This window comes from Ambystoma mexicanum, chromosome 10, assembly GCF_040938575.1.
Source record: "Ambystoma mexicanum isolate Mex_15411 chromosome 10, UKY_AmexF1_1, whole genome shotgun sequence".
NCBI classification, from domain to species: domain Eukaryota; kingdom Metazoa; phylum Chordata; class Amphibia; order Caudata; family Ambystomatidae; genus Ambystoma; species Ambystoma mexicanum.
In genome coordinates, this window is record NC_090932.1 from 1,317,054,395 (window position 1) to 1,317,080,321 (window position 25,927).

The 25,927-nt window shown below is 50.1% G+C and overlaps 1 protein-coding gene across 2 annotated transcripts in view; it reads left to right on the forward strand.

Annotated features, from left to right (window-relative positions):
* The window catches only part of CHEK2 (checkpoint kinase 2), an 816,762-nt gene that overhangs the window by 399,073 nt on the left and 391,762 nt on the right, over positions 1-25,927 (forward strand). For both annotated transcript variants that reach the window (XM_069619359.1, XM_069619360.1), the window contains one exon: positions 480-533. In XM_069619359.1, coding sequence (XP_069475460.1) covers positions 480-533 — 54 coding nt within the window. The remainder of the gene's footprint in view (positions 1-479; positions 534-25,927) is intronic.

The window sequence follows — 25,927 nt, forward strand, 5'->3', positions numbered from 1 at the left end:
CTCGGATCAAACTAGATATTCCTATTACAACAGACATACTTCTGCCTACCTGGCATCTGTACCAAAACTCTTCCCTATCAACTAACGGGAACGTACAGGCGAGTTTAATCAGATAGTTTTCGCAAGGAGCATAGCCCAGGGCAATCCATCACCTAGTGTTTATAATGTTACTAGACAGCTCTGCCTCAATTTTAAAACTGTTGCACAATTTATCCCAATACAAGACAGTGTAAAGTTTCCTTTAGCCTTTAATACAGGGTAGCACACACTGAATAACAGTTTCTACGAATGAGTGTGTACCATCTCTAACTTTTTCTTTTGCTTTTTTTCATATATTGTAAATTTGTGTAGAAAGTGCTTCCAACAGATATGCAAATAAAGAAAATGCCTCAATCCTTTGTTTTCCCATCATGTTTCCAGCGGACATCTGAAGTATGTATGGTTTCTTGATTATTCATTGTGCACTTTTGCTTTTCTAGGATGTGCAGCCAAATGTGGACACAGAAATTGAGATTTTAAAGAAATTAGATCACGTAAGTGCCTTTTTAATAATACATAATTTGATATCCCTTTGTGCTTTAAACTAGTAATTTAACAGGAATAGTTTAAGCATGGTCTAAAATGAGGGTGCATGAGCATTTTCTTTGCTAGTGATTATTTCATTCCTGGCACTTCAGTCTGCACAACACCACACTAGAAAATGATTTGCAAAGGTTGTGGTAAGTAAACTATTAACCCTGCATGCATTTTTATATTTTTTCTTGACTGAATACGATGGCGTTTCGTTCAGAAACACATTACAAAAGGTCATAGTAAATGGAGCAGTCCCATTGCTCAGTTTTCCTCAGTATTGGGGAAATGAAGGTACAGGTAACTGCGACCTCATGCAATATGTCCACACTAAATATAAGGTAGAAGAATGGACGGATTTTGGGGATTCGTTTTGAATGCACAATCCCATCCCCATGCCCCCATCCTAATGTACCAAGGTGTTCTTTATTTTTCTTGACCAACAATCCTCTACAACCTCCTGGTCTACCATTTTATGCTTGTAATGACTGACTTTCTGCTTGCCAATCCAAAATATCTGAAAGCTGACTTACATTCTCTGCTCCATGCCTGAGGCCTGAGCATCCTTTCGCTTATGGTACATACTGCAAGATGCTTTCCTGTCATGCTCTTACCTGAGTAAGAGCATTTATATTCTTTGGCAGATTAGATCAGCTGCATTGTGTTGCTTGACAGAAAAGACAAGCAAATACCTATTTGAGTTGGCCTTTTCTCACAGTGCACCCACCGCTATTCTTCTTACTCCCGGCCAAGTGAATTATCAATTGACGTATGGACCCAATGCCATTTTTCACCCTAAGGCACCATCAATCCTTCAAGCTACTGAATTCCCCCCATTTTTATTTTACGGTAGCTCTGAGGGACGTATAGGGTCTAGATCTGCTGGGGTTGAAGAAGCACAACACCAGAGCTTATCTAACACAATGCAGCAGGGAGTCTTAACGAAGGAGGGTCCTCTGTGCTTTACAAGCTACCAACTGTTATTAACACCAGAGTGCAACACACCAAAACACAAATCCCTGTTCTGGCTTAAGTGTTTGACACCATAGTTGTATTTCGAAAATTAATGAAGCTGTTGGTCCCATTTCTAGTATTGCCTTTATAAGGCTGGTCAGACTGAAATCAAGCAAGCCATTTGTCAGGCTAATTCCTTACCGAATTTGAAAAGTGGTTTGCACCAAGTCCTTAAGCGCCAAATCCAAAGTCCGGCCCCTGTAGGGCTTAAATTAATTTATACAAAAATGATGAGCACGCTTTTACAGCATGAGTCCTCTTTTTTTTTTTTTTTAGGGGCTTGTTGGAAAAGGACTAAGTACGAAAGAGCCAAAAAAGGGGGGGGGGGGTTTCCAGCAAACTACCTTATCATATCCTCACCGGAGGTCACATACCTGGGTCTCACACCAAATTCATGTATCTTTGTGTCAAAGATTTTGGGGACTGTTTAGCAAAATAAGACCTGGCTAATTCAAAGTCACCCATGTGTTACTAACACCACTACTGTTGATTATCAAGCATTGTGTGAACGCAACACAAGATTCAAATTATAGATCAATTGTCTTTTATTTGTGTTTTTTATGTATGAGTTTTGCAAATGTGACCAAACGGTCGGTTTTTATTAGAAAATATAATAAATTGATTAGTTATTTTTGCTAAAATTGAGCCTGCCATCTCTTTATATTTGTTAAAAGATTGGTCTGTGAAAACATGAATTTGGTGAGAGACCCGGTGAGGATATGATGAGGTAGTTTGTTGGAAAATCCCCCTTTTTTTGGCCTTTAATTAATGATCGTCTTGTGTTAATTTGTACAAGAATAAATTGGTTAGTTAAATCAGGTCATAGGTACAGTTGCGCCAACATTGCCCCCTCTCGGAGGCACGTGCTATTGTTTCACCCTTTCTTGGGCTTTCGCAATGCACACAAATATACAGTTTAACTCCTGTACAATTGTTACTTATGCAAATGGGAGTTTCTCTTCACATCAGTATTCGTTCGATCTTATACATATGCTTTAACGTTGCATTACATTTGTTCAGATGGATTTTGGCATTTCAATTCAGAATTGTGTACACGCTTCCATTTAGGAATAGCATCTATTCCTTGTAAAACCATATCTTTAAGGAACCAAATGGTGTAATATGGAAAGTGGACACGACCGGCCCCCCATTCTCCATCCCAGTACTTTTAAAATATTTCATGGAGAATGGAGTAGGGGGGCGGCCTTCTCCAAAACATTAGCTGTATCTCAGGTAAATTGAGAAGAATCTAGGTGTTTTTTTTTCTTTTCAATGTGACAGATGGCCGTGGCTATACCCCAGTTTATAGCCGTGGCTATTCCCCAGGTTATAGCTGCGGTTATATCCCAGGTTATAGCCGAGGGCATCAGAAAATAAAACTGAAAGAAGGCTTTTGGAGTTCAAAAAACATGCAAGTGCCATCAGGCTAGAGATGGAGAGAGACAAGAGACAGTGACATTTGGGAGTTGTCGGAGGGCCTAGGGAACCAACTTTGCAACACATTGCTCAAAGAAATGTCCCGTACCCTTGCCTATAACCTGGGGCATAGCCGCGAATAGTCAACATCTCAAATCAAACTGTCTCAAATAGTATTGTGAGAATGGGAGAGAATCTGGGGGCGAGGGGGCCTTCAGGGGAGTGGAGGGAGCTGGCACAGATGAGGGAGGTACTGGGGGGCAAAAAAAGCATTTATTTTTTTCAGCCGTCTTTCCGATATTCATGGAAACGCAGCCCCTTCCTCACTTTGAAGCTAAGCTGGGTTGGTCTCGGTTATTGCATGGATGAGAGAGGGTCCACAGTCCCGGATGCCATGTGTTTTCTTACTGTTAAATATATATTCTTGCCTTTTGCTGAATTGCATTCTGGTATTTGTAGTCTCCCATTCAAGATAGGCGGAATAATTCTATAATTGTACACTTTTTGCCGAACATAGTTCTATAAGGATATATTTATTTGAGTGACACTATGGTATGTGCACTTTTCAAGTTATCCTTATAAAGCAGAGTATAGTTGAAAGCCAGACATTAAGGTGAGGAGGGGAAAGGAGAGGGCAAGTAAGTCATCAGTATTTGCCCAGGATGTGGCAAGAGACTGCAGTCCTCGATACTGGTGCACTTACTCAGAAGGTGGATGCAACGCCTTGTTTCTTTTTTAGGCTGGCAAGCTTACTCAAGTATATGGCTACCAGGATTTTACTTGGGTTGTCATCTTCCCAGTGCAGACGCTTACACACAAGACCACAAGCACTTGCTTCGTATTTGGATTTTGTTTTCCAAGAACATTTCACTACAGATTGCTGGGTTTAAAAGGTGAGCATCTTTTATATTTTGCCAGCATATTTATTGGAACAATTCCTTTCAGGTTCTTTTTTATGCTCTTCTTTCCTTTTTAACAGTCCAATGCTATTTTGTCTTTTGAACTTTCTTATAAGGGGAAGGTCAATTGAACTAAATTTACATATTTCACTTTGAGATATATGTTCACTTCCGGTGGCGCTGGAGAGTTCGTCCAGGAATGGCGGACTCTTGCTGAGCTCTGTGTGTCGGCTCAACAATATCCTGTACAATAGCAGCTTTGGAGGCAACCCTAAAGCTGGCGGCTCAGAACCTGTGTGCTTTCCGGTCCGGTGGGACGGGTGTAAGCGGCATATCAGCGCACCTGGCGGGATGCCTCTGCCGCAGCTCTTGGCCTTGCTGTGGGAGAGCAGGTGCAGTGGTGGGCCAATCTGGCGCCGGAAACATCCATGGGAGCGGAGCAGAGGGGTGTGCTGCCGCAGCCTGAATTGGGGATGCAAGAATATTGTGGCCTTGCAGGGGGATGGGGAGGGAAGTGGTGCGCTGTCGGAGGAAGTTGGCACCGGAGTGCAGCATCAAGGCAGCCGAAAGGCAGAGCCAGTTTGGACCCCACCAACAGCATTAAGAGAGTGCACTTGTCTACAACTGTGTGCTGACAATTGCACAGAGGATTGGCCGCATGCTTGGAGGCCCTGGACTGCATGCTGTGACACCAGTCCCTGCAGGCCTTGATAGAAGCCCTCAGCGGGTGGTAGGCATGAACTTCCGGCCATCAGACAGTGACGGGTGCTGCTGGCTGCGTGCCCTGGAGTTGCCCACGGTGAGGCATAGTGTGTAGGACAGCAGCCCCAGTTGGAGGACTGCCCAGGACATCTGCCCCTCCAAAGCGACACTCTGCAGGGGCAGTTCTGGCTTGGGTGTTGTAGCTGCCACCCATGGTGCTAAGGAGGCTTGGTAGGAGCCGACTGGTGGTGGCTGACCTTTAAGGGCGAGTGGGGGCAAAGGCCCTGGACTGTGATCTGGGGACTGGCCTGGACATGGTGGAAGGTTGCCACCCTGATTTGGAGTGCATAGGGCGTGGGCTGACCCTTTGAAGACTACTCCCGGTGGGGCACATCCTGCAGACTACAGAGTGAGGTGTGGAAGGTGCTGGGAAGTCCATTCCGGTGGTGTGTAGCTGTGCTGCTGGAGTGTTGGCTTTCGGGCAGTGAGGCACACGGCTGGGTCATAGGACAGAGGAGGCCTAGGCTCGTGGTCACCCCCCTTGGTTGTGTCTGTCCGCTGGTCTTCTCATGCCCTGCACCTCAGCTTTCTCCCTTGCTGGTCCCGTCGACAGGTGGTGGGTCCCAACTGCTGGTTTCACCACAGGGAAAATGGACAAGCTGCAGAGGAAGCTCAAGTTCGAGGGGGGGGGGCCCTCATCCACCCAATGTCCCGCCCACCCCCAGGCCCAGCCCACTGGGAGGGGCTGACCCAGTGCCAGGGATGGACATTAGGGAGATTCTCTTGGATCCTAAGGCGGGCATCGGCGGGCTATGTTCTAAGCTCTCCTCTAAGGTTGATATTCTACAGCACCGTCTGGATGAGGTGGCGCACAGGGTATCCGCTCTTGAGGATGGGTCTTCGTCACTCACGGCCAGGGTGTCGGCCCTGGAGGTGCAACTCGGTGGCTGCCAAAAGTGAGGATTTGGAGGGCAGGGCCCATAGCAACAATATTCATCTGGTCGGGATCTGGAAGCGTCAGGGGCAGGTCAAAATGGAAGAATTTGTTGAGGGTCTCTACAGGGAGGTCTCTGGAAGGGCAGAGCTATCCCCCCCTGTTTGTGGTCGAGAGGGCTCACTGGAGCCTAGTGGCGTGGCCTATACCGGGGGCGGCTCCCCGTCCCACAATTGCCTGCTTGTGAACTTTAGGGACCGGGATACAATCCTTCCTTTGGCCAGGCAGAAGTGAGTTCTTCACTATGATGAAATTAATTCCAGGTCTTCCCAGACTTCTCGGCTGTGGTCCAGGCAGCATCGAGGAGGTCTTTTGTACGGTTTAAGCGTCGTCTTAGAGATATTAACATCCCATATTCTATGCTGTTCCCTGCAAAACTCTGTATCCAACGCGATGGGTGAACACAAGTCGTGTCCCCGGAGGCAGCGAGCGCCTTACTGTTTGTTTGTTTTAATCACTTTTCATGCGCGCCAGACCCAGGGGTAGCAGGGCGCAATGGTAAGAAAATGCAAAACTTACATGGTTACAACATAGCATGATATGCAGTATACAGTACAATAAAGGTCTCCAGATCATAAATAATTACAAAGTATACAGTGTTCAGGTATGGTCAATCAGAATTACAGAAATATAGAGTAGAGGATTGACGCAAGGGATTGTCGTAGGAGGTAGGTGACACAGGTCAGCTATGGTAAGTAGAGGTGAGGAGTTGAATGACAATTTTTCTGAAACGAGGGTAGGGCAAGTCCACTCTCGTCTTGTGGCAGTGAATTCCAAATTTTTGCAGCCTTCACAGGGAAGCTATTTCCTCCGATTGTGTTGAGTCTAAAGTTCGGTATTGTCAAACAGTTAGAATTGACAGCTCTAGTCGGTCTGAGAGATGTTCTCCTGTGGAATTTGTCAATCGGGTATCTAGGGCGCAGTTATTAAGGGCTTTGTGGGTCAGCGATAGCGTCTTGAGTTTTATTTTGTTGTCCGTGGTCAACCATTTGTGATGGCGTCTGGTGGAGGAGATGTGGGATCTTTTGTTTATGCCTAGTGCTGCTCTCAGGGCATTATTTTGTAGTATTTGTAGTCTTTGAATTATTGTTTTATTAGCTCCGGAGTATAGTGCATTGCAGTAATCAATTCTGGAGAGTATTAAGGCTCTAGCCAGGATTAAGCAACTATTATTGGAGACGAAGGGTTTACCAGCTCTTATCAATTTACAAGTGTAAGCCGTGCAGAAGGCAAGGGATTTTAACTGTTTATCAAATGATAGGGTAGAATCAAGATAGAATCCCAGGGTTTTTACATCCTTGAATACTTGGATGATATTTCTATCTATATTGAATGAGGAGAATTCCTGGCCAAGTTTTTGATATTGGTTTGGGTGCCCCGGATTATCAACTCCGTCTTATGGTTCAGGCAGTGGCCATGAGTGGCCATCCATGCCTGGATGATAAGATATACCTTGTTCACCAATTCCGTGTCTTTCGCATGATCCCCAGAAAGCGGGAGGAGGATCTGTGTATCATCTGCATAGTTAGTGTAGGTGATACCAAGATGGTCCAAATCATCAAACAAGGGCATGGTGAAGATGTTGTATAGAGTTGGGGAGACCCAAGAGCCCTGGGGGACACCACATGAGATGGGGGTGGGATCTGCCGCTGTTGAGGAGGAGAAGACTCCTCGTTCTTTCACTCAGGAATCACTTGATCCATCTAATGGCTTCCGGGGAGAAATGGGCATAGGAATTCAGGTGACTACAGAGGACTTTATGATCCACCAAATCAAAGGCAGCTGAAAGGTCCAGGAGTAACAAGAGTACTGTTCTCCCTTTGTCTCTCAACTCGTCAATTTGAGATTTCAAATGAATGAGGGCAGTTTCTGTTCCATGTAAAGGACAGAAGCCCGATTGTCTCTCTCCTAGGAGGTTGTGTAGTTCTAGATGCTTTTGAATTTGGTTGTATGCAGCTTTGTCCAGTATCTTGAAAAGAAACGGTACCGTAGTGATAGGGCGATAATTGGTGGGGATAAGGGGGTGTAATGTCTGCTTTTTAAGGAGGGGGAGCACCCAAGACTGTTTAAGGTTGCCAGGGAATGGTGCCTGAGGCAAAGGAGGCGTTAATCAGTTTAGTGATAAAGGGAGATAATTCTCTAGCAGCATCTTTTATTAATTGTGCTGGGCAAATGTCATCTTTACAATTAGAAGGTTTAAGCGACAGGATAATTTTTTCTACTTCCAAGGTGGTCATTTTGGAGAAGTGGGAGGCATTACTGTGCACCAGAAAGTTATTAGTATGAGGCATTTTAGGCAAGTCCCGAATTTTGTCTTTTTTTTGCTGGATTTTATTTTGGAGTGTGATCATTTTATTTGCTAGGGCTTGCTGGATATCTGTGCACCAGGGTTTTCCTTGGTGCAGGTGTCCGGTGTGGCGATAGGGGACTTGAGTTCCGTTAGAATGGAAAAGAGCTCTTTCATGGTGGAATTAGATTTGGCTATACGATCGTCATACGAGTTACGTTTTGCCTGGTAGACGACTTTTTTGTATAGTGAGGAGAGAGAAGTTAATTTAGCTTTATTGGCTTGAGGGGCAGAGCCTCCAAGTGGTTTCGCTCTTTCTTTTCAAGATGCGTAGGTCTCTTAGGTGTGGAGTAAACCATTTGTTTAGATGCGCTTTCAGTTTGCTTGATCTAAGTTTGAGAGGTGCCAGTTTATCTAGAGTAGAGAGCATGATGTTATTAAATTCTTGCACTAGGGTGCTGGGATTTAGATTTGCTGATAATGCGTTAAGGGTAGGTAATATAGCTGGGATAACTTTCTCGGCAGTAATGCATTTTTTGTTTCTGGTTAAACATGGTGGCGCTAGTGGAGGGGCCTTAGGGTTGGGTCTGGAAGTGGCAAAGGTAAAGGACACCAAAGAATGGTCTGTCCAGGGTAAGGGCATTATGGAAGAAATAGTGGCTGAGCAGTTAGTCAGCTATCCAATCTAGTATTCTTCCCTTCAGGTGCGTAGGCTTGTCAACTCTTTGAGTTAGGCCTAGTGCGTGAATCATATTGGCTACCACTGTGACAGTATCCGTAGTGTCATGGAAACCTAAGTTAAAGTCCCCAAGGAGGATTAGTTGAGAACAAGGTTTGAGGTTGTTGGTAAGTTATGGAGATCCTCTTCAAAGGTACCTAAGGTGACTGGAGGTCTATATAATAGATGAATGGTGAGTGATTATTAATTATCTGTAGTTTGGCAGATAGGGTCTCGCAAGATTGAATCGATTGGGTAGGTAATAGTCTGAGTGAGAGGCTCATTTTGGATATTATGACGATGCCGACACCTCTTGCACCTTCTTGGTCATGTCTGACTATCGTGTAACCATCCGGGATGGCTAACATGAGCGAGGGTCCTGCGGCATTGTGTATCTAAGTCTCTGTGATTGCGAGAAAATCGAGATTGCCTTCTGTGATTAGGTTGGCAATGTCAAGGGCATGGGCGACGAGCAATCTCACGTTAAGGAGTGCTCCAACGATGGGTGGGGTCTTAGTGACCTCTGTGGCTTGGAGGGATAGAGTAGTAGATATGTATTGGGTATCTTGGGCTTGTTATTATGAATTTGGCAAATAATGGAATTAGGTATAGGGGGTTGTAAAGGTAGCATGGTATAACGAGGTTTACAGACCTGCTGAAAGTTGGTTTTGATGTTGGTAGGGGGAAGAGACCTGTGGAGAGGTTCATGCAATTTAGTTAGTCTGGCACGAAGTCTGAGGTTTCTGCTGAGTGTATCACATGGGAGTGATACAAAGGTGACTGTCTCAAGGGACCCGTGGCTAGGATGTAAATATTGGCCAGGAGTGTTAGTTCAGACGTATTACAGACGTCAAAGGAGGCAGAGTGTGAGGTAGGTTAGCATCTAGCATGATTAAGTGTAGGATAGTCCTCAGTAGGACTGTGTAAATAGCTGGTAGATGCATAGTTATATAAAAGTGGCCGATCTAGACTACCACACAGGGTAGTCGGTGGGAGCCGTTGGCAACAGGATTAATCAAGGTTCCAAGAGCACAGTGTATACTCAGGTAGGGTATGAAAGAGTGGAATAATTAGCAGCATAGGTTGCCTAAATACAAAGGTACAATGCATGCTAGAAATGCCAGCATGTGGGAGCAGTTTGGCAACAAGAAACACCTAAATGCGAGACACAATTTATGCTAGAGATATCAACATGTATTAGCAGGTTGGCAGCAAGAATCACCTAAGTGCGAGACACAATATATGCTAGAAATATCAGCATGTCGGAACAATTCGGCAGTCAGAATCACCTAAATGCAAAACACAATATATGCTAGAAAATCAACATGTCGGAGCAATTTGCCAACAGGGTTTACCTAGGAGCAGGATGCAATGTATGCTGTTAATGCCATCTATCATTTCTCTGCTATTTGAGCTAGGGTGCATTAAATATAACATCTATGGGCAAAGTTGGGTCTCTAAGTAGAGAGCTTAGTTTGCGATGACCATAGGTTAGGTACCCAACAAAAACATAGTTGTAGGTGAGACTCCATGAGGAGCCGGTGCTATAGGGAGTGGTGAGAAGGTGCACATTTGAGCTACAACAGTACAGCATAGGAACAGGAATAGCGTATACCTTCAGTTGCAGATAGGTTTGGTAATGTTAAAGTGCTTACATTTAGTATTAAAGTACTCACTGAGTCAGCATATCTCTGAAGAAATGCCTAAGCCGGGCAGATAGCACCTTGGCAGTGTCAGAAAGTTCATTGTCTCTGGGGACAACTGGGGCCAGATGGCGTTACCTTAGTAGGGCTTGATGAAGGTAAAGTTATATTGATGTAGGGACAGGAATAGGTAGGTCACCACAGGTGCTCTTGCACACAGATGCGCTGGATAATGGCTAATTACTATATATAATATCCACCTCTATCTGCGGACAGCCGCAGACAGCTGATGGGCCTTACCAGTCGGGCCTTAGAGGGCGGGCATACCGGCTGACGCCTTCCGGTTCCATGGGAGGCAACAAAAACAGTGGGGTATCCAATCAGGGTCATGCATCTGAGAAGTTGATGCGTTGCTAGGCTACTAGTTTGCCTGAGATGGCGGCGGCCATCTTAGAACGGCCTCGAGGGACTTCAATCGATAGCGTTGCGGTGGAGCAGGATAGAATCCCTCGCAGTCGTCGGGGAGCAGACTGCACTTGTGTGGGTGGCGGTGTCCACCGATAGATGAGGGGGATTTGTATAAGGCGGAGGTGCAGCAAAGCACAGTGCTGTACCCCAGTAGGAGATCCCACGAAGCATGATGGTGTTTTGCAGCAGTTGGGAGGAGGGAGGGCTCCTGCCCTCCTTCCGTGATCGCGGGGAAATGGATGAGATAGACGGACCACATCGCCCCAACAGACCGCCCCAGAAATCAAGGCCGGGAATGCCAGAAGGACTCCTGAGACCCAACCAACTGTCGAGGTTGAGCTGGGGGAAGGACGAATCAGATGCCTAACAGCTCACTCTGTGACACTGGCACATTTATCCGGAGTTTTGGGTTGCTTTGAAAATGTGTTGTGGCTGCCAGTGGGTGGCTGAGCCGACACTTGCCTGGATGGGCGCTAGCGCCCCTAGCGCAGCATCGTGTTTATGTTGGATAGTTGGAGGGAGCAGTGGTTGGAGGGGGGGTGTTCAGGCAGGTTTGGGGTTGCCCATCGGGGAGGTTGGGAGAGGTCTGAGTGGAAGGAGGCGGGGAGGAGCATGATGGGTGGGGGGTTGTTTTATGTCTGTGGAGTCCGATTCCAGCCCAGAAGTCCACTGGCTGGTGAACATCTGCTGCGTCTAAGTGGTTTTGGGGAGCTGGCTCTGCAGAACTGGCGCTGATGATCGAGAATGGCTGTTCGGGTAGTCACCTTGAATATAAGGGGGCAATTGCCCCTCCAAGGTTTGGAAGGTTGCACAGTACCTCTGTAGACCGGGAAGAGGTGGCCTTTCTTCAGGAGATGCACCTTACCCCCTCCTCGGAACACAGATGGGGTTCACACTGGGGCTTGAAGGAACAAAAAGTTGGGCGTTACCACCCAGCTATCCCTGATGCTCTCATAAAGCTAAAAAATGAGCTACTCGATTGTAATTATTCCAATATTATAGTTCTTTATCTGTAGATCAATTTAACAGTTCTGTTTTTCTCAAAGAATGATCAGTCATTCACATAGTTTTTCAAATCAAGTAGAAAACAAATTTTATTCAACATCCACTAATGGTCATACCGGTTTGTATGTAGAAATACAGTTCCTAGGTCAAAATATGGCTCAGCAGCCAATGCATTTCGGAGACTTGCTCATCTTCAGTGCTTATTGCATGAGCCATGTCGCTTAGGAACTTTGGTCACTGTTATCACATCAATGCCTGGGCTGGCTTCTTCAGCGTTTGCTCGAAAACAAATCCGCACACTGGGGCTGCCACCAGTATTTTTCATCCTACGCAAGGGGGCTGGTCATTCTAATAGGCAGCGGGGGTCAAGTTTCGCCTGGTCTCAGTGGCGAGGGCTGATGATGGGGAAGGCCCTTATTTGTGGCATCTGGAAGGGTTTATGGTGGCATTAATGAATTCATACAGGCCAAATGTACATAACGGGAAGGCCTTTTGACCGGGTGATGGTCCAGCTGGCAGGGTGTCAGGACACCACCATAGTGTGGGGCAGGGATCTAAATGCAGTAATGGACCCTCTATTGGATAGATCCGGGATGTCGAAGGCTAGTTTACAGGTTCAGGAGATATGTAGGACATACAATCCTTTGGATGGGTAGTGTAGGCAGCACAGGGATAAGCGTGATTACACCTTCCATTCCTGGGTTCATGTGATCAGCTACAGGCTGCATTACTGTTTGGTGTGCCGTGCCGGGGGATTCACATGGGGTGATTGCTGGATGCTCCCCCGGACCCTGTCTGACTTCAACTCTCCTGTGATCCTGGAGTGCTTGTTGGGTGGGGGATCGAAGGGGGGCGACTCATTGTCGATTTAAACCCGATGCATTGCAGGACTTGGTGTTCTGCCAGGAACTGAGGGACGAGATCAAGAACTATTTTGAAAACAATGGGTGCTCCGTCTCCTCGCAAGGTGTACTCTGCAAATGTTTTAAGTGCTATATCAGAGGGGTGTGTTTGGCTAAGAGAATGGGATACTCCAGCGTATCAGGGGCGACCTCTCGGCAGGTGAGGCGCGGCTAAAGTGGCTGGATGGTGACTAGGAGTCCACAACGGACCCCAGGACCCTTCTACAGGCGTCTGCGTGGGTCCAGGTATTCGCAGGACTCGGAGTCTGCAGCACTACTTGGAAGAGTTGTAACTGTAGTGGGTGGAGCCCCATCTCTGCGAGACTCTTAACCTGGAGGAGATCCTGGCAGTGATTAAGGAGCACCCGAGATCTAAGTCCCTGGGGCTCGACGGCCGGTCCGGGTAATTTTATAAGGCGGATGTCCTCATCCTCGCCCCCTTTCTTCTGCAAATACGGAGTCGCTTGCTTCCGGGACGCTTGCTTCCTCGCTACGTGAGGCGAACATTGTGCTTTTACATAAGAAAGGGAAACGGGCCAAGGACTGCGCATTGTACAACCAATCTCCTTAATGTAGATAACAAGATCTTCGCTAGGGTGCTCGCTAATTGGCTGCTCCCCTTGAAGCCAGGCCTGGTGGATCTGGCCGCGTTTATTCCCTGGAGGAACACAAAATATGGGCTATGGCTTTTTTTCAGGGTCTTGGTGGCTCTTGAAAAGGAGTTACAGGCTGTCACTGTTTTATAGCGTTGGTGTGCCTCCAAGATGTCAAACAGTCATTGAAAATTGTGGTGGGGCGTGCAAGATCCGAAAGCTTCCATATGGGGGAGGGGGACGCAGCAAGGCGGTCAGCTCTGCCCCCCTCTTTGCTCTGGTGATGGAGCCACTGGCGACAATTCTACGGGAGAGGCACAGCCAGAGGTGGTTGCGACTGGGTCCACATAGGTTGATCTCCTTGTATGCAGACGTATTATCAGTGACCCGGTGTGCAATCTGGGCCGAGTGATCCGGGAAGTGCTCAGATTGGCAAGTTCTCAGGTCTGATTAACCACAGCAAATCGCTGGTCTTTCCCCTCACATATGGGAGAGTTTGGCCTCAAGTGGGAATCCTCCAGGGTCTGGTATTTGGGGTAGAGGTGGCTCGTAGTTGAGAAGAGCTGTTTCGGGATAACTATGGGGGGGGGGGGAAATTGGGGCTGTCTGAGAGGTGGGTGGCGAGATGGCGAACAATCCCGCTCAGACTGATGGGCCGAATTTCGATCGTTAAAATTATTGTGCTCCCTAAATTCCTGTATGTTTTCATCAATGTCCCTTTGTTTTTGTCTGGTGGCTTCTTCTTATGATTGCGTGGGCTAATTCTCAATCTGCTTTGGCATGGAAACAGGCAAGCAAGGGTAGCGTATACCAAGCTAACACAACCATTTGGGAGTGGGGGTTTTGGTGGGGGGGGTCTGGCTTTGCTCGCGCACTGGTATGCCACTCACTTCGTGCGACCTCATGTAAAGATAGAGAGGGCTCTTGCTGCCCCGGTCCTGTTGTGCTCTGATTCTCGGGGCCGCTGGAATCTCGCCTAGCACCTTGAACGTCATAAGAATTTTCCTTTTCGGTTTGGAAGAAAATCGTGGGAAAGCTGGCTGTTCATATGATACTCGCCCCTCATCTCGGAGCGGTACGTGGCAGGGCTGGCTATGTCCAGAGAGCAAGCCTATCTTAGGTGGTTGGACAAGCTGGGTATTAACACCTTCAGGGATCTTTTGTTGGGTGACTTTTTCTCCTTACTGCAGGCAAGAGAAAAACGAGGGGGCTCGGCTCTGGATATTTTTCTGTACTTCCGGGTGCGGCACTTGCTCAAGGTGCTATTTCCGTTGTTTCCTAAACAGCCTCCCTTGTGGGTGTTATTACAGGGGGTGATTCAATCTCAGGAGGGGGCTGCTTGGTCTTGTGACTATACAGTAGCCTCATGGCGGATATACTGTGGGAGGGCGAGGCGTCAAGACGGTGGTGGGAAGCGGACCTGGGCAGGAGTATGAAACTTTCTACACCAAGTTTATCACACCCTATTCAGGCTTCACAGGCCCTTTTCTTCAGCCCTGTATTGCTGCGCCAGACGCGGAGTAGCTCCGACAGGATTTCTTCATTTGGCCTGGGAATCCTTACAGATCTCCCGCTTCTGGAGAAAATATCTTCGATTATTGGGAAACACCTGGAGCTGAATCCTGTGCTCCCGCTACTGGGGTGCACAAGGTCCATGCCTCGGGTGATGAGGTGTTTGGCAGGGCTGCTATTGGTAGTGGCTTGTAGAAGGGTGGCCATGGCCTGGGGAAGGACGTGCATCTTCTCCACGTGCAGGGGGACGTGACTTACTGTCATTATGACTGCTTTTATTCGAACTTAACCGCAACACCCCCAGCCGCCAGAGGTCTGGGCTCCTTATGTACAATATTTTGATAACGGTTAATTAGAGCTGTCGTGTGGAACTGGAAGCAAAGTCTGTCGAATATATTGCCGATACACACTGCTCTGGTTCCTCTGGGGGTGGGGGGGGGAGTGGGATCGGACTCCTTGTTTGTTTCTGTTGCTGATGCAAAATTAAAAATTATATTATTTTAAATTGAAGATATGTTCACTTACTGTGCGTATATTCATGGGTGGAGGCATTAGATTTTAGCTATGGGGGCGAAACTACCTGGGCATATGTTGTTCTTGCAGCTGGTCATTTTATTCCCCTTTTCCATACCGCTTAAAAGTGGTTTGTTGGGGTTGTGCGTTGTATCACAACAGTCACCAAGAGACCAGCCATTGTAGCACGCTGCTTAACAGAGTGTCATCCTTGGCAAATAACTTAATCTCACTGCCCATTCCTCAAAGCCTGCCATCTTTTATGCCGATCAATACCACTGTCAAAACCAGTCACTGTTAAACGTCTTAACGTCTTTGAGCGATGGTTGCATTTGGGTGGTTTTCAAGGTTAACCTCTCAAACCTGGGTATGTTATTTTTGCTGCCGGTCATTCGAGATAATACCCTACTTATGCGTGATATGAACAAATAAAAGAATGTTTGTGTTTACACTGGAAAATACAGTTCTCTGTGATTGTTTGAAGGGGGCACACGGGAAAACACTGATAACACAGATTCTAAAAAATTTTTTAAACCCTGGAAAAATACCCCAGAAGTAAAAAAATAAAAACCACTGTAAACCCGAATTGTAAATATACCCACGGCTATGGCAAACAAGTAATTAAAAAAAGAAAAGTCCGTAATTTTAAAAGATACTGTGAGGTCGGGGGTGAGCAATCACTGGCCATGGGCAGGGCTAGTGGTCTAGTAGTGTTTTTTTTTTTTAAAAGTGGCTATACACTGGCCATGGCTAGTGGTCTGGTAATGGGCACAGCCGAAGGCCATGGCCAGTGGTGCTCTAGAAATCTATGGAATAACAAAATCCTTGAAATTGAATGGACAAACTTTAGTTAATGATCAGTTCAAGTAAGAAACTTATCGCAACAAATCCCCTGAAATTCAAAGCATTGGGGACAGGCTTAACACAACGCATTCCTGTTACAATGCCCAAGAGGACATATACCCTCCCCCCCTGAACCCCCTGTGTAAGTGTTTTCCAGAATCATGTGCTGCTGTTGCTCAGACCCAAATTGGTCGTCATCTTGATATAGCTCATCATTCTGATGGGACTCGTGGATGTGAGAATCTATGGATGTGAGAGGTGAAGACCTGGATCTTGCTATATCCTCTACACTGAATGTTTCTCCTGGCTCATCATGCTATTCTACACAGTCTCCCGTTTGCCCTCTTATCATGCCCTTCACTGTGCTTTTTTCTTTGTCAGTAAAAGTAATATGCACCTCTTCGCCTCCTGCCCCAGACAGAGTTGGCCTTGGGCTCCTTCTCCTGCCGCACTGCCTGAGCATGTGCCACACATCTGTCTTCCCTAATTTACAAAGTAGCTGCTGTGATGATGTAAAATGTTCTCTATCTGCATCCTCCCACCCCCAACCTTGACATGTTACGGTGATCTACAATTCTTTGCTCTGAAGATGGGAGATGATTTCCTATAACACTAACATACAGGCACTGAAGTGCCCGTTTCTTGAAATTCAAATTTATGTGTATGGGTTTTTACATCTCTGTGCCCTCTTTGCGTTGCATTTGTGCCCCCTGTTTCTTGAAATTCAATTTTCCTTTTTGGCTTTTCCTTTAGCAGAACGGTGCTGTGCAGCCACTCTTTTCTTTCATTCCTCAACTAACCTTTGCCACCCATATGGCTCTCACCATCTCGGCCATCTTCTCGAACTACTACGCCATAACCTATTCTCCCTCTCAGAAAGTCTGGAAGGAAAAAGCACCAATAAGACATGTCCTGGAACCATGGCCTACCCTTGGTAGACACCTACATCAGCGCAACTTCCAGACAGGTCTTTACTGATATATCCTCTTGTCTGTCCCTTCACCAGATCTGTGGACTCCTCATCTCCACTCTCCTCCCTTTCACATCCTCTCCCATTAATGGTGGCATAAAGTAGGAATTCCTCTTGGACAGCTTTTCATCATCAAGCTGCATCATTAATGTCTACCACACATGCACTATCTTGGTTCAGGGTCCTTAACCCAACCTCCTCCTCTTTGACCGGCGCCTGCCGTCCTCATTAACTTACTTCCTTCACCTGCCTCTCCCCCTACCACTCTCTGTCCCTCGCCATCTGACTGGTGTACCACAACCCTGTACTTTACCTCAGAAAACCTTCAAAGGCTGAGACCGCCTTCACCTGGCTACACTCAGCCAACAAACACTCAGACATCTACCTCCTTCTTGAAAACACTGACCTCGACATTCTCACTCTTACCGAGACATGGTTCAATGCCAGCTATGTAACTGCTTTTGACTCCCTTCTCCCGGATGGCTTTAAGATCATCTCCAAGCCACAACTTCACTGTGCAAGCGGTGTAGTTGCCTTAATCTTCCCTGAGTGAGTTCCTTCTTCCGTCATACCCACCCAGCTCTACCCTTCCTTTGATAGCCTGGTCTGCAAGCTGGTCATCTCTCCCTCCTCCAAAGCCATTGCTACCATCTACAGGCCTCCTGATACTACTACCCTGTTCCTCTCTGAATGTGATGATTTCTGTTCCTCCCCGCTTTCAACCACCTCTAATCTCCTCCTCCTGGGCTTTTTCAACATCCAATTGGACTCTATCACATCATCCACTCTTCCTTGACCTCAGCACATCACTTTCCCTCTCACTTCTCCTTTCTGAGCCAACCCACTCTGCTGGAAACACCCTGGACGCCCACATCCTCTGACCTCTCCCCCCACCCCCTCTTGTCACTCCACTCTTGGTCAGACCATTCTCTCCTCCCCTCGGCCCTTTGAGTGCCCCTCCAAAAGCCCTGCCAACCTTGTTCACGATCATCCATCCAATGAAACGAGTGTCAGCTGCTGCCTTTGCTCACCTTCCTCCTTCATCCCCCTCCCCCTCAGACACTAACACTGACTCTGCTCTCAACAACCTCCATTCGGCTATTAGAAACACCCTTGACATTCTTGCCCCAGTCATGAGGATACACCTGAAACCCACCTCCAAACATAAAACCTGGTACGACTCTGAACTTGTAGCCCTGAAACGCAAGTGCAGAGCTGTGGAACGGAAGTGGCAAACCTCAAGATCACCCTCTGAAAAAACTGGCTTGCTGCCTGCTCCATAGAGAATACAGACTCTCCATCCGTGCCAAGAAAAGGGCCCACATCCAGGCACAGGTATCGGGTGCATCCAACAACACGGCAGAACTCTTTAAAATCAACTGGGTTCTAGCCAACCCTTCCACAGTCTCCTCCTCCCCGTCCCAGGACCTCTGCAACGCTCTGGCCACACACTTTGCCACATAACCTCTGGACATCCTGAGCACCCTTGCCAACCTCCTGCCCAACCCCTCCCTCGCTCTCTTGCCTCGTGTGGCTTCTCACCCTCCTTCCTCTCTCTCCTCCTTCCCTGTGACACCTGAATAAGTTACCCGAGTTGTCTGCTTCATGAAGGTCTCTTCCAAACCGGTTTCCCCTTGCTCCTCCAGAAGCATCAAGGACAACATAGACTCTTGCCCCTGCACCCGTTGATCTCTGCAACCCCTCTTTTGCCACTGGATCTTTCCCATCCTCCCTTACACTACCTTGTGCGCCCCCTCCTGAAAAAAACCTTCAACAGACCCTACCTGTCCAGCCAACTATCACCCTATTTCTATCACCCCCTTCCTTGTGAAACTGCTGTAGAAGCTAACCTTTCCACAACTTACCTCACACACTGAACTTGTTGGTGGTCTCCACGAGCATCCAGAGGCACAGAAACTGATCTTCTGAATACCTGTGAAGAACTGCTCACATCAACTCTCCAGCTGTCCTCTTCCTACTTGAGCTCACCCCTGCCTTAGATAAGTTAACCATTCCATGCTCCTAAAACCGCTCCATGATAGCCTTGGTATCTCGGAGCGGGCACAGGACTGGCTTACCTCCTTCTTAACTGACGGTTCGTCCAAAGTAATTTTGGGCACCTTCTCTCCAACTTCTTCCTTCTCCACCTGCGGTGTCCCTCAGGGCTCAAACCTCTCCCCTTGGCTCTTGAACACTCACCTTGGTCAGCTAGCACTCCTCTTCCCCCTTCCCCGCCAACATCTAGTGCTAGGCAGATGACACACAACTCGTTTTTTTTTTTTTTTTTCAATCTCCCGGCAAACCCTCTTGCATCTTCCATCATCCCTGACTGCCTATCTGCCATTCAGTTCTGGTGTACTTCCAACAATCTCTGCCTCAATGCCAGCAAGCCTGAGATAATTCCCATTGGGACCGCTGCTCACTTTTTTCCCTTCACTTTAGCCATCCTCTATGGGCTCTCCCCCTGCTCCTTCTGAAGCCAGCAACCTTGGAGTCATCTTCAACTCCACTCTCTCCTTCCTCCCTCACGGTCAGGACATTGCCAAGAAGTCTCACTTTCAACTCTTTCTTCTAAAAGGAATTCTCCCTTTCTCCAGCATGGGGTCTGGCATGGATTCACATGCTCATGTATATTCCCCGTCGTCAGGCTGGGAATCCTCGGTAAAGAAAAAACCAGTATCAGTTTCGTTTCTGATCTGTCTTTCGCAGTAATAACCAATCACTGGTCTCTGCGTCATACTGACCACAGCCAATGACTGCCCTCTACCTAAGCACCGCCTCTGGCAGCCATCTTCAGATTTTTACCGCACGTTCATGTGTTGGGATCCTCGTGCTATTGCTCTCGAGCGTTAGTGCTTTTTTTCGCGCTTTTTCACAAAAAACTTCGATTCTTTCGGTCAAAAGAGCCTCAAGCTCCACCGATCCTACATCCGATCAACGGGGACCCGTGTCGGATTCATCTGTGCCCCTCAAGGGTGAAGATTTCGTCGAGCTACACTTCGGAGGACTCCAGAAGCTTCTCAGGCCCGGTCTCGGAGATGGCCCAGGAGAAGGGAAGCTCGACGCCCGGAAAGCTGTTCAGGGTCTGCCCTGGATGCCAGCTGCAGAACGTCTTCAAGGAGGACGAACACTTTCTGCCTTTACTGCCTTCATGAGGACAAGACGCACGTGGAGAAGGACTGTGCGTTTTGCGGCAACATGTCGGAACGGACCATGAAGGACCGCCATCAACGTCTCGCCAACTGGCTGGAGGGTAAGAGCCCGTCTGGCGAGAAGAAGAAGAAATCCGAGCGGTCTTCTAAGACCTTTGAGGGCGCCCCGGCGACGGGGGTCCAACATAAGGCCAAGCACCGCGAGTCCGCGGGCACCGGGAGCGCCGAACGGTCGGGCTCTACGGGCGCCAGGCAGGGCGCACCCTCCCCGGCACCATCAACCACGAGCCAACGCTCTGGGTCGGGTAAGAGGAAGGCCGAGCACCCGGCGAAGCTCCTGGAGAGGCCCCGGTCGAGCTCTAAGGCAGAGGAGGAGCGTGGCAGTGCCCCCTCCCTCAAGGATAAGGCGGTGAGCGCACCTAAGGTGGTGAAGGCCTTGATCCATCCGACCAAGCCCTCTATCGAAACGGTCGCGGCGGCCCTGGCTCAGCCTGTGGTGGCTGCACCAGTGGAGGCGACCTCAGGGCCCAGAATCTCCCTGCCTCCTCGGAGGGAGTCTTCCTTTGTGCCCATCAATAGGACCCCCGTGAAACCCTCCATGGGGAAGAAGAAGGGGGGGCAGGGCGTCGTCGTAGATTCGGCCTCAACCTCAGAAGAGGAGCTGATCGAGGTCTTAAGCCACGGCCTAGGCGTGGAAGAAGGCCAGCCCGTCGGAATGGACCCCGACGCAGGTGACGACGACGACATCGTCGAGGATACCGACGGGGCCCCTGCTCGCCCGTCGGATTCCCCTCTGCCAGCGCCGCAAGACAACTCGGCGGCCATTTTGTTGGCCATACAGTCCTTATGCTCCGAGATAAGGACGAGGCTACCGTTACCGACGGAGGAACCTCTCCCGTCGGGGGATCCAGAACCGGGACCTTCTGGTGTTCCCCCTACCAAGAAAAGAAGGATCCATCCACCACCTCCTTTTCAACCGTCGCGCCCCGTCCAGCCCTCCTCCCCGTCCACCCGAGGGGATGATACGGGGACTGACACGGCAGCGACGGGTACGGACGACGAGGCATACGACGAGGATTTTCCGTCGTCGCCTCCCAACAGGGCTTCTCCGCCCGACGAGATCGGATCTTTCCACTCCATGATCTCCAGGGCTTCCGAGCTTTTCCAACTCTGCCCTGAGGAGAAGAAAAAGGAAGGCTTCCTTTATCAGCGGCGCGAGGCCAAGAGGAAGACGGTCCTCGCAGTGCCTCTGTTGGACGACATTTGGGATGAGGGCCTTTCCCTCCTCAAGAACCCTTCCACGACGCCAGCTAGAAGAGACCGGTACGAGAAAAAGTACCGGGTCCCGGACACGGCCCCCCTATGCCTCCGGGCGCAGCCTACCCCGGACTCCGTCGTCTCCGCGGCAGCCAGGAAGAAAGCGGGGGGGGTGCGGCCTCCACATCGACTTCCCCGCCGGACGGCGAGGGAAAGAAATTGGATGCTATGGGACGTAGAGTCATCTCGTCGGCAGCGACGACGATTAAAGCGGCCAACGCCTTGGCTATCGTGGCCCGCTACGACAGGGAGCTCTGGTACAAGATAGCTCCCCTGCTGGATTTTCTGCCGGACGACAAGAGGGCGGAGGCCCTTGAGATCCTGCAGGAAGGTGAGGTGGCGTCGGACCACGCCATCACCGTGGCGACGGACATCGCCGACACTGGGTTCTGCCAGCTGGGCAACGGCGTTTGCCTTCGACGTCGTGGATGGCTCAAAGCTACGGACTTTCGGCAGGACGTCCAGACCAGGGTCCTGGACATGCCCTTCGACGGGAACAACCTGTTTGGGAAGACAGTGGACGATTCCCTTCAGGCCATCAAGGCGGATACTGAGACGGCCCGGGCCCTTGGAGTCCTGCAGCAACGACGAACGCCCTTTCGGAGCGGCGGAGGCAAGGGCGCCTCCAAAGGTTCCGGCGGCGGTTTCGCTTCCTACCGTCAAGCGGCCCGCTCGTCGTCGCAAGAGGCCTACAGAGGACGAGGCAAGTCTAGCGGACCCCGCCGTCGTCGCCAAGGAGGTCAAGGCGGCAAGGCCGCGTCCAAGCAGGATTGAACCGGCCGTGGGGTCGGGCCCCCACCGAAGCACCCCGGTGGGAGGCCGGCTGGCGGGCTTCGTCAGCGTGTGGGAGTCCATCTCCACCGACCGTTGGGTGCTGGACGCCCTGGCCCGGGGCCACGCGCTCGAGTTTCAAAGAAGGTGCCCGCGCGTCCCCCCCGTGGCCAGGAAAGAACTTCACGTCCCTCAACTTCTCCTGGAGGTAAAGGCGATGCTCAGAAAGGGCGCCATCGAACTCGTCCCAAAGAGGCTTCGGGGCTCCGGAGTCTACTCGCGATACTTCCTCGTGAAGAAGAAGACGGGAGGATGGCGCCCCATCCTAGACCTGCGACGTCTGAACAAGTTCATCAAGGCGCAGAAGTTCCGGATGGTCACCCTCCAGCACGTCCTGGGTCAGCTGGAGGAAGGAGACTTCCTATCGTCGTTGGATTTGGAGGATGCCTACTTCCACATTCCCATCCTAAAGGGGCACCGAAAATTCCTCAGATTCGTGGTCCAAGGGCGTCATTACCAGTTCAAAGCCCTTCCCTTCGGACTACGGTCGGCACCCAGGGTATTCACCAAGTGCCTCGCACCGGTGGCGGCGCAGCTGCGCCGCGAGGGGATTCACGTCTACCCCTACCTGGACGACTGGCTCATCCGCGCCAAGACGAGGGAGCTCGCCGTGGTCCACACGGCAAGGACCGTCCAACTCCTCACGGACCTGGGATTCTCCGTGAACTACGCCAAATCCCACCTGGTGCCCGCGCAAGTCGCACTGTTTCTGGGAGCGAGGCTCGACACAGTGTCCCTTCTGGCCTCCCCGTCGGAGGAGAGGACCAGGACCATCTTGGGCAAGGTACAACGGATGTTGCTGGCCGACGCGGCCAAAGTGAGGTCCATCAAGACCTTCCTCGGGATGATGTCTTCCTGCATCTACCTCATTTCCATGTGCAGGCTCCGGATGCGCCCGTTGCAAGAATTCCTGGATGCGCGCTGGATCCAGACGACGGGCAGCTTCGAGGAAAGGATCAAGCTCGACGAGAGTTTCCGACGAGCGATACGGTGGTGGGGCACCCGCGCGCATCTGACGGCGGGCATGGACTTCCAGACCCCAGCCCACCAGGAGACTGTGACCACGGATGCCTCCCTGGAAGGGTGGGGAGCGCACACCGAAAATCTGCACGCAAGGGGACTCTGGCTCCCGACGGAGAAGTCCCTGCATATCAACGTCCTGGAGCTCCGTGCAGTGTTTTGGGCCCTCAGGTCCTTCCTTCCGTCCCTCAAGGGCAAGGTGGTGAGGATCTTCACCGACAACACCACCACCATGTTTTACATCAGGAAACAGGGCGGAACCAGGTCCCCAGCGCTGTCCAAGGAGGCGCAGGACCTGTGGCATTGGGCCGTCGCCCAAGGGATTTTTCTGGTGCCGTTTCATCTGGCAGGGATAAAAAACACCATCGCCGACTCACTCAGCAGGGAGCTGCGCTCGTGCCACGAGTGGGAACTACGGCAGGATCTGGTGGATCGCCTCTTCCGACGGTGGGGCACACCCCAGATCGACCTGTTCGCGACGGCGACGAACACCAAGTGCCGGAGGTTCGCCAGCAGGTTTCCCCAGACGAGGAGCATGGGCGATGCTTTCTCGTTCCCCTGGGAGGGCCTGTTCCTCTACGCGTTCCCTCCCTTGCCTCTGCTAATCCGGCTCGTCAACCAGCTCAAGAGGTCACGGTGCAGGATGATCCTCGTCGCACCTGCGTGGCCGAGGCAGATATGGTTCCCGGACCTTCTGGACTTGTCAGCGTCCCCGCCGATCAAGCTGCCGGCGGACGCGGATCTACTCTCCAGGGAAGGAGGCGCCATCCTCCACCACGACCCGAAGTCGCTGAACTTGCAGGCCTGGCTCCTGCAGCGCTAGAGTTTGGAGGATACGACATACCGGCCGATTGCAGAGAGGTTCTTGCAAAGGCCAGGGCGTCCTCGACTCTTAAATGCTACGGACACAAATGGAAGAGGTTCTCTGTCTGGTGCCACGCACAGAAGATTAACCCTCTACGGATTACGGCTCCCCAAGTACTGCCGTACCTGCTGACGCTGGCCAAAGCTGGTCTGGCACGCGCGTCCATCAAGATTCATCTTGCTGCGATCTCCCGATACACCAGAACCACGGGGCGGACGTCCTTGTGGTCTCATCGTCTGGTGAAAGAGTTCATGAAGGGACTGTTCAGATCGTTCCCGCCGGTGAAGGCTCCGGCCCCGGCGTGGGAGCTCAACGTGGTGCTGACCAAGCTCATGGGACCTCCGTTCGAGCCTCTGCACTCGGCCCCGTTGAAGTTTCTATCGTGGAAAACAGCTTTTCTTGTGGCCATCACCTCCGCACGACGAGTGGGAGAGATCCAGGCCCTTTCCTGCAAGGCCCCGTACTTGACTTTCCACGACACGAGGGTAGTGCTCAGGACGCACCCCTCCTTCGTGCCCAAGGTACCGTCGGACTTCCATCTCAACGAACCCTTGGTGTTACCTGTGTTCTTCCCGTCGCCTTCATCGCCGGCTGAGAGGACTTTGCACTCGCTGGATGTAGCTAGAGCGCTGAAGTTCTACGTGGACCGCACGAAGGGTTTTCGGAAGACGTCACAACTCTTTGTGAACTTTGGACCTGTCAATCAGGGGAAGGCTCTCTCGAAGGCTTCCATCTCCAGATGGCTCTCCGGCTGTATCATGTGCTGTCACCGGTTGGCAAACCGACCGCTGCCTGGCCGTCCGAGAGCCCATTCCACCAGAGCGATCGCAGCTACCACGGCGTTCCTATCTGGTGTGCCCCTGCTGGACATATGCAGGGCTGCTACGTGGAGGTCGACGCACACCTTCACGAAATTCTACTGCGTCGACCGGGATTCCAGGGAGGAGTCCAGGGTCGGCCAAGCAGTGCTGCGCAACCTGTTCGCCTGAGGTGAGCCTGGTGAGGAGGTAAGATGCTTAATGTTGAGTTGATGTGATGCTTAATGTTGAGCCTTTGCCACCTCCCGTGGTTGTGCATGTGTGTACTGCTATGTATTCTTTATTCATGAGCATGTGAATCCATGCCAGACCCCATGCTGGAGAAGGAACAAGTTACTTACCTGTAACTGTTGTTCTCCAGCATGGGTCTGGCATGGATTCACATGCGAACCCTCCCGCCTACCCCTCTGCGGCTCTTCACTTGGTCATACTGCCACTTCACGTGCTTCCAAATCTGAAGATGGCTGCCAGAGGCGGTGCTTAGGTAGAGGGCAGTCATTGGCTGTGGTCAGTATGACGCAGAGACCAGTGATTGGTTATTACTGCGAAAGACAGATCAGAAACGAAACTGATACTGGTTTTTTCTTTACCGAGGATTCCCAGCCTGACGACGGGGAATATTCATGAGCATGTGAATCCATGCCAGACCCATGCTGGAGAACAACAGTTACAGGTAAGTAACTTGTTCCTTTCTCATTTTCCCCCAGAAGCTCTGTTACTAGAAACCTGGTTCTCTCTAGGCGTGACTTCTGCAATAGCCTTCTCCTGAATCTACCTTCTTCTACTTTACAACCCTTCCAGCTAATCCAGAATAGGACAGTGAGACTTATCCTAGGCCTTAAGCCCAGGGACTGCATCTCTCCTGCCCTAAAAAC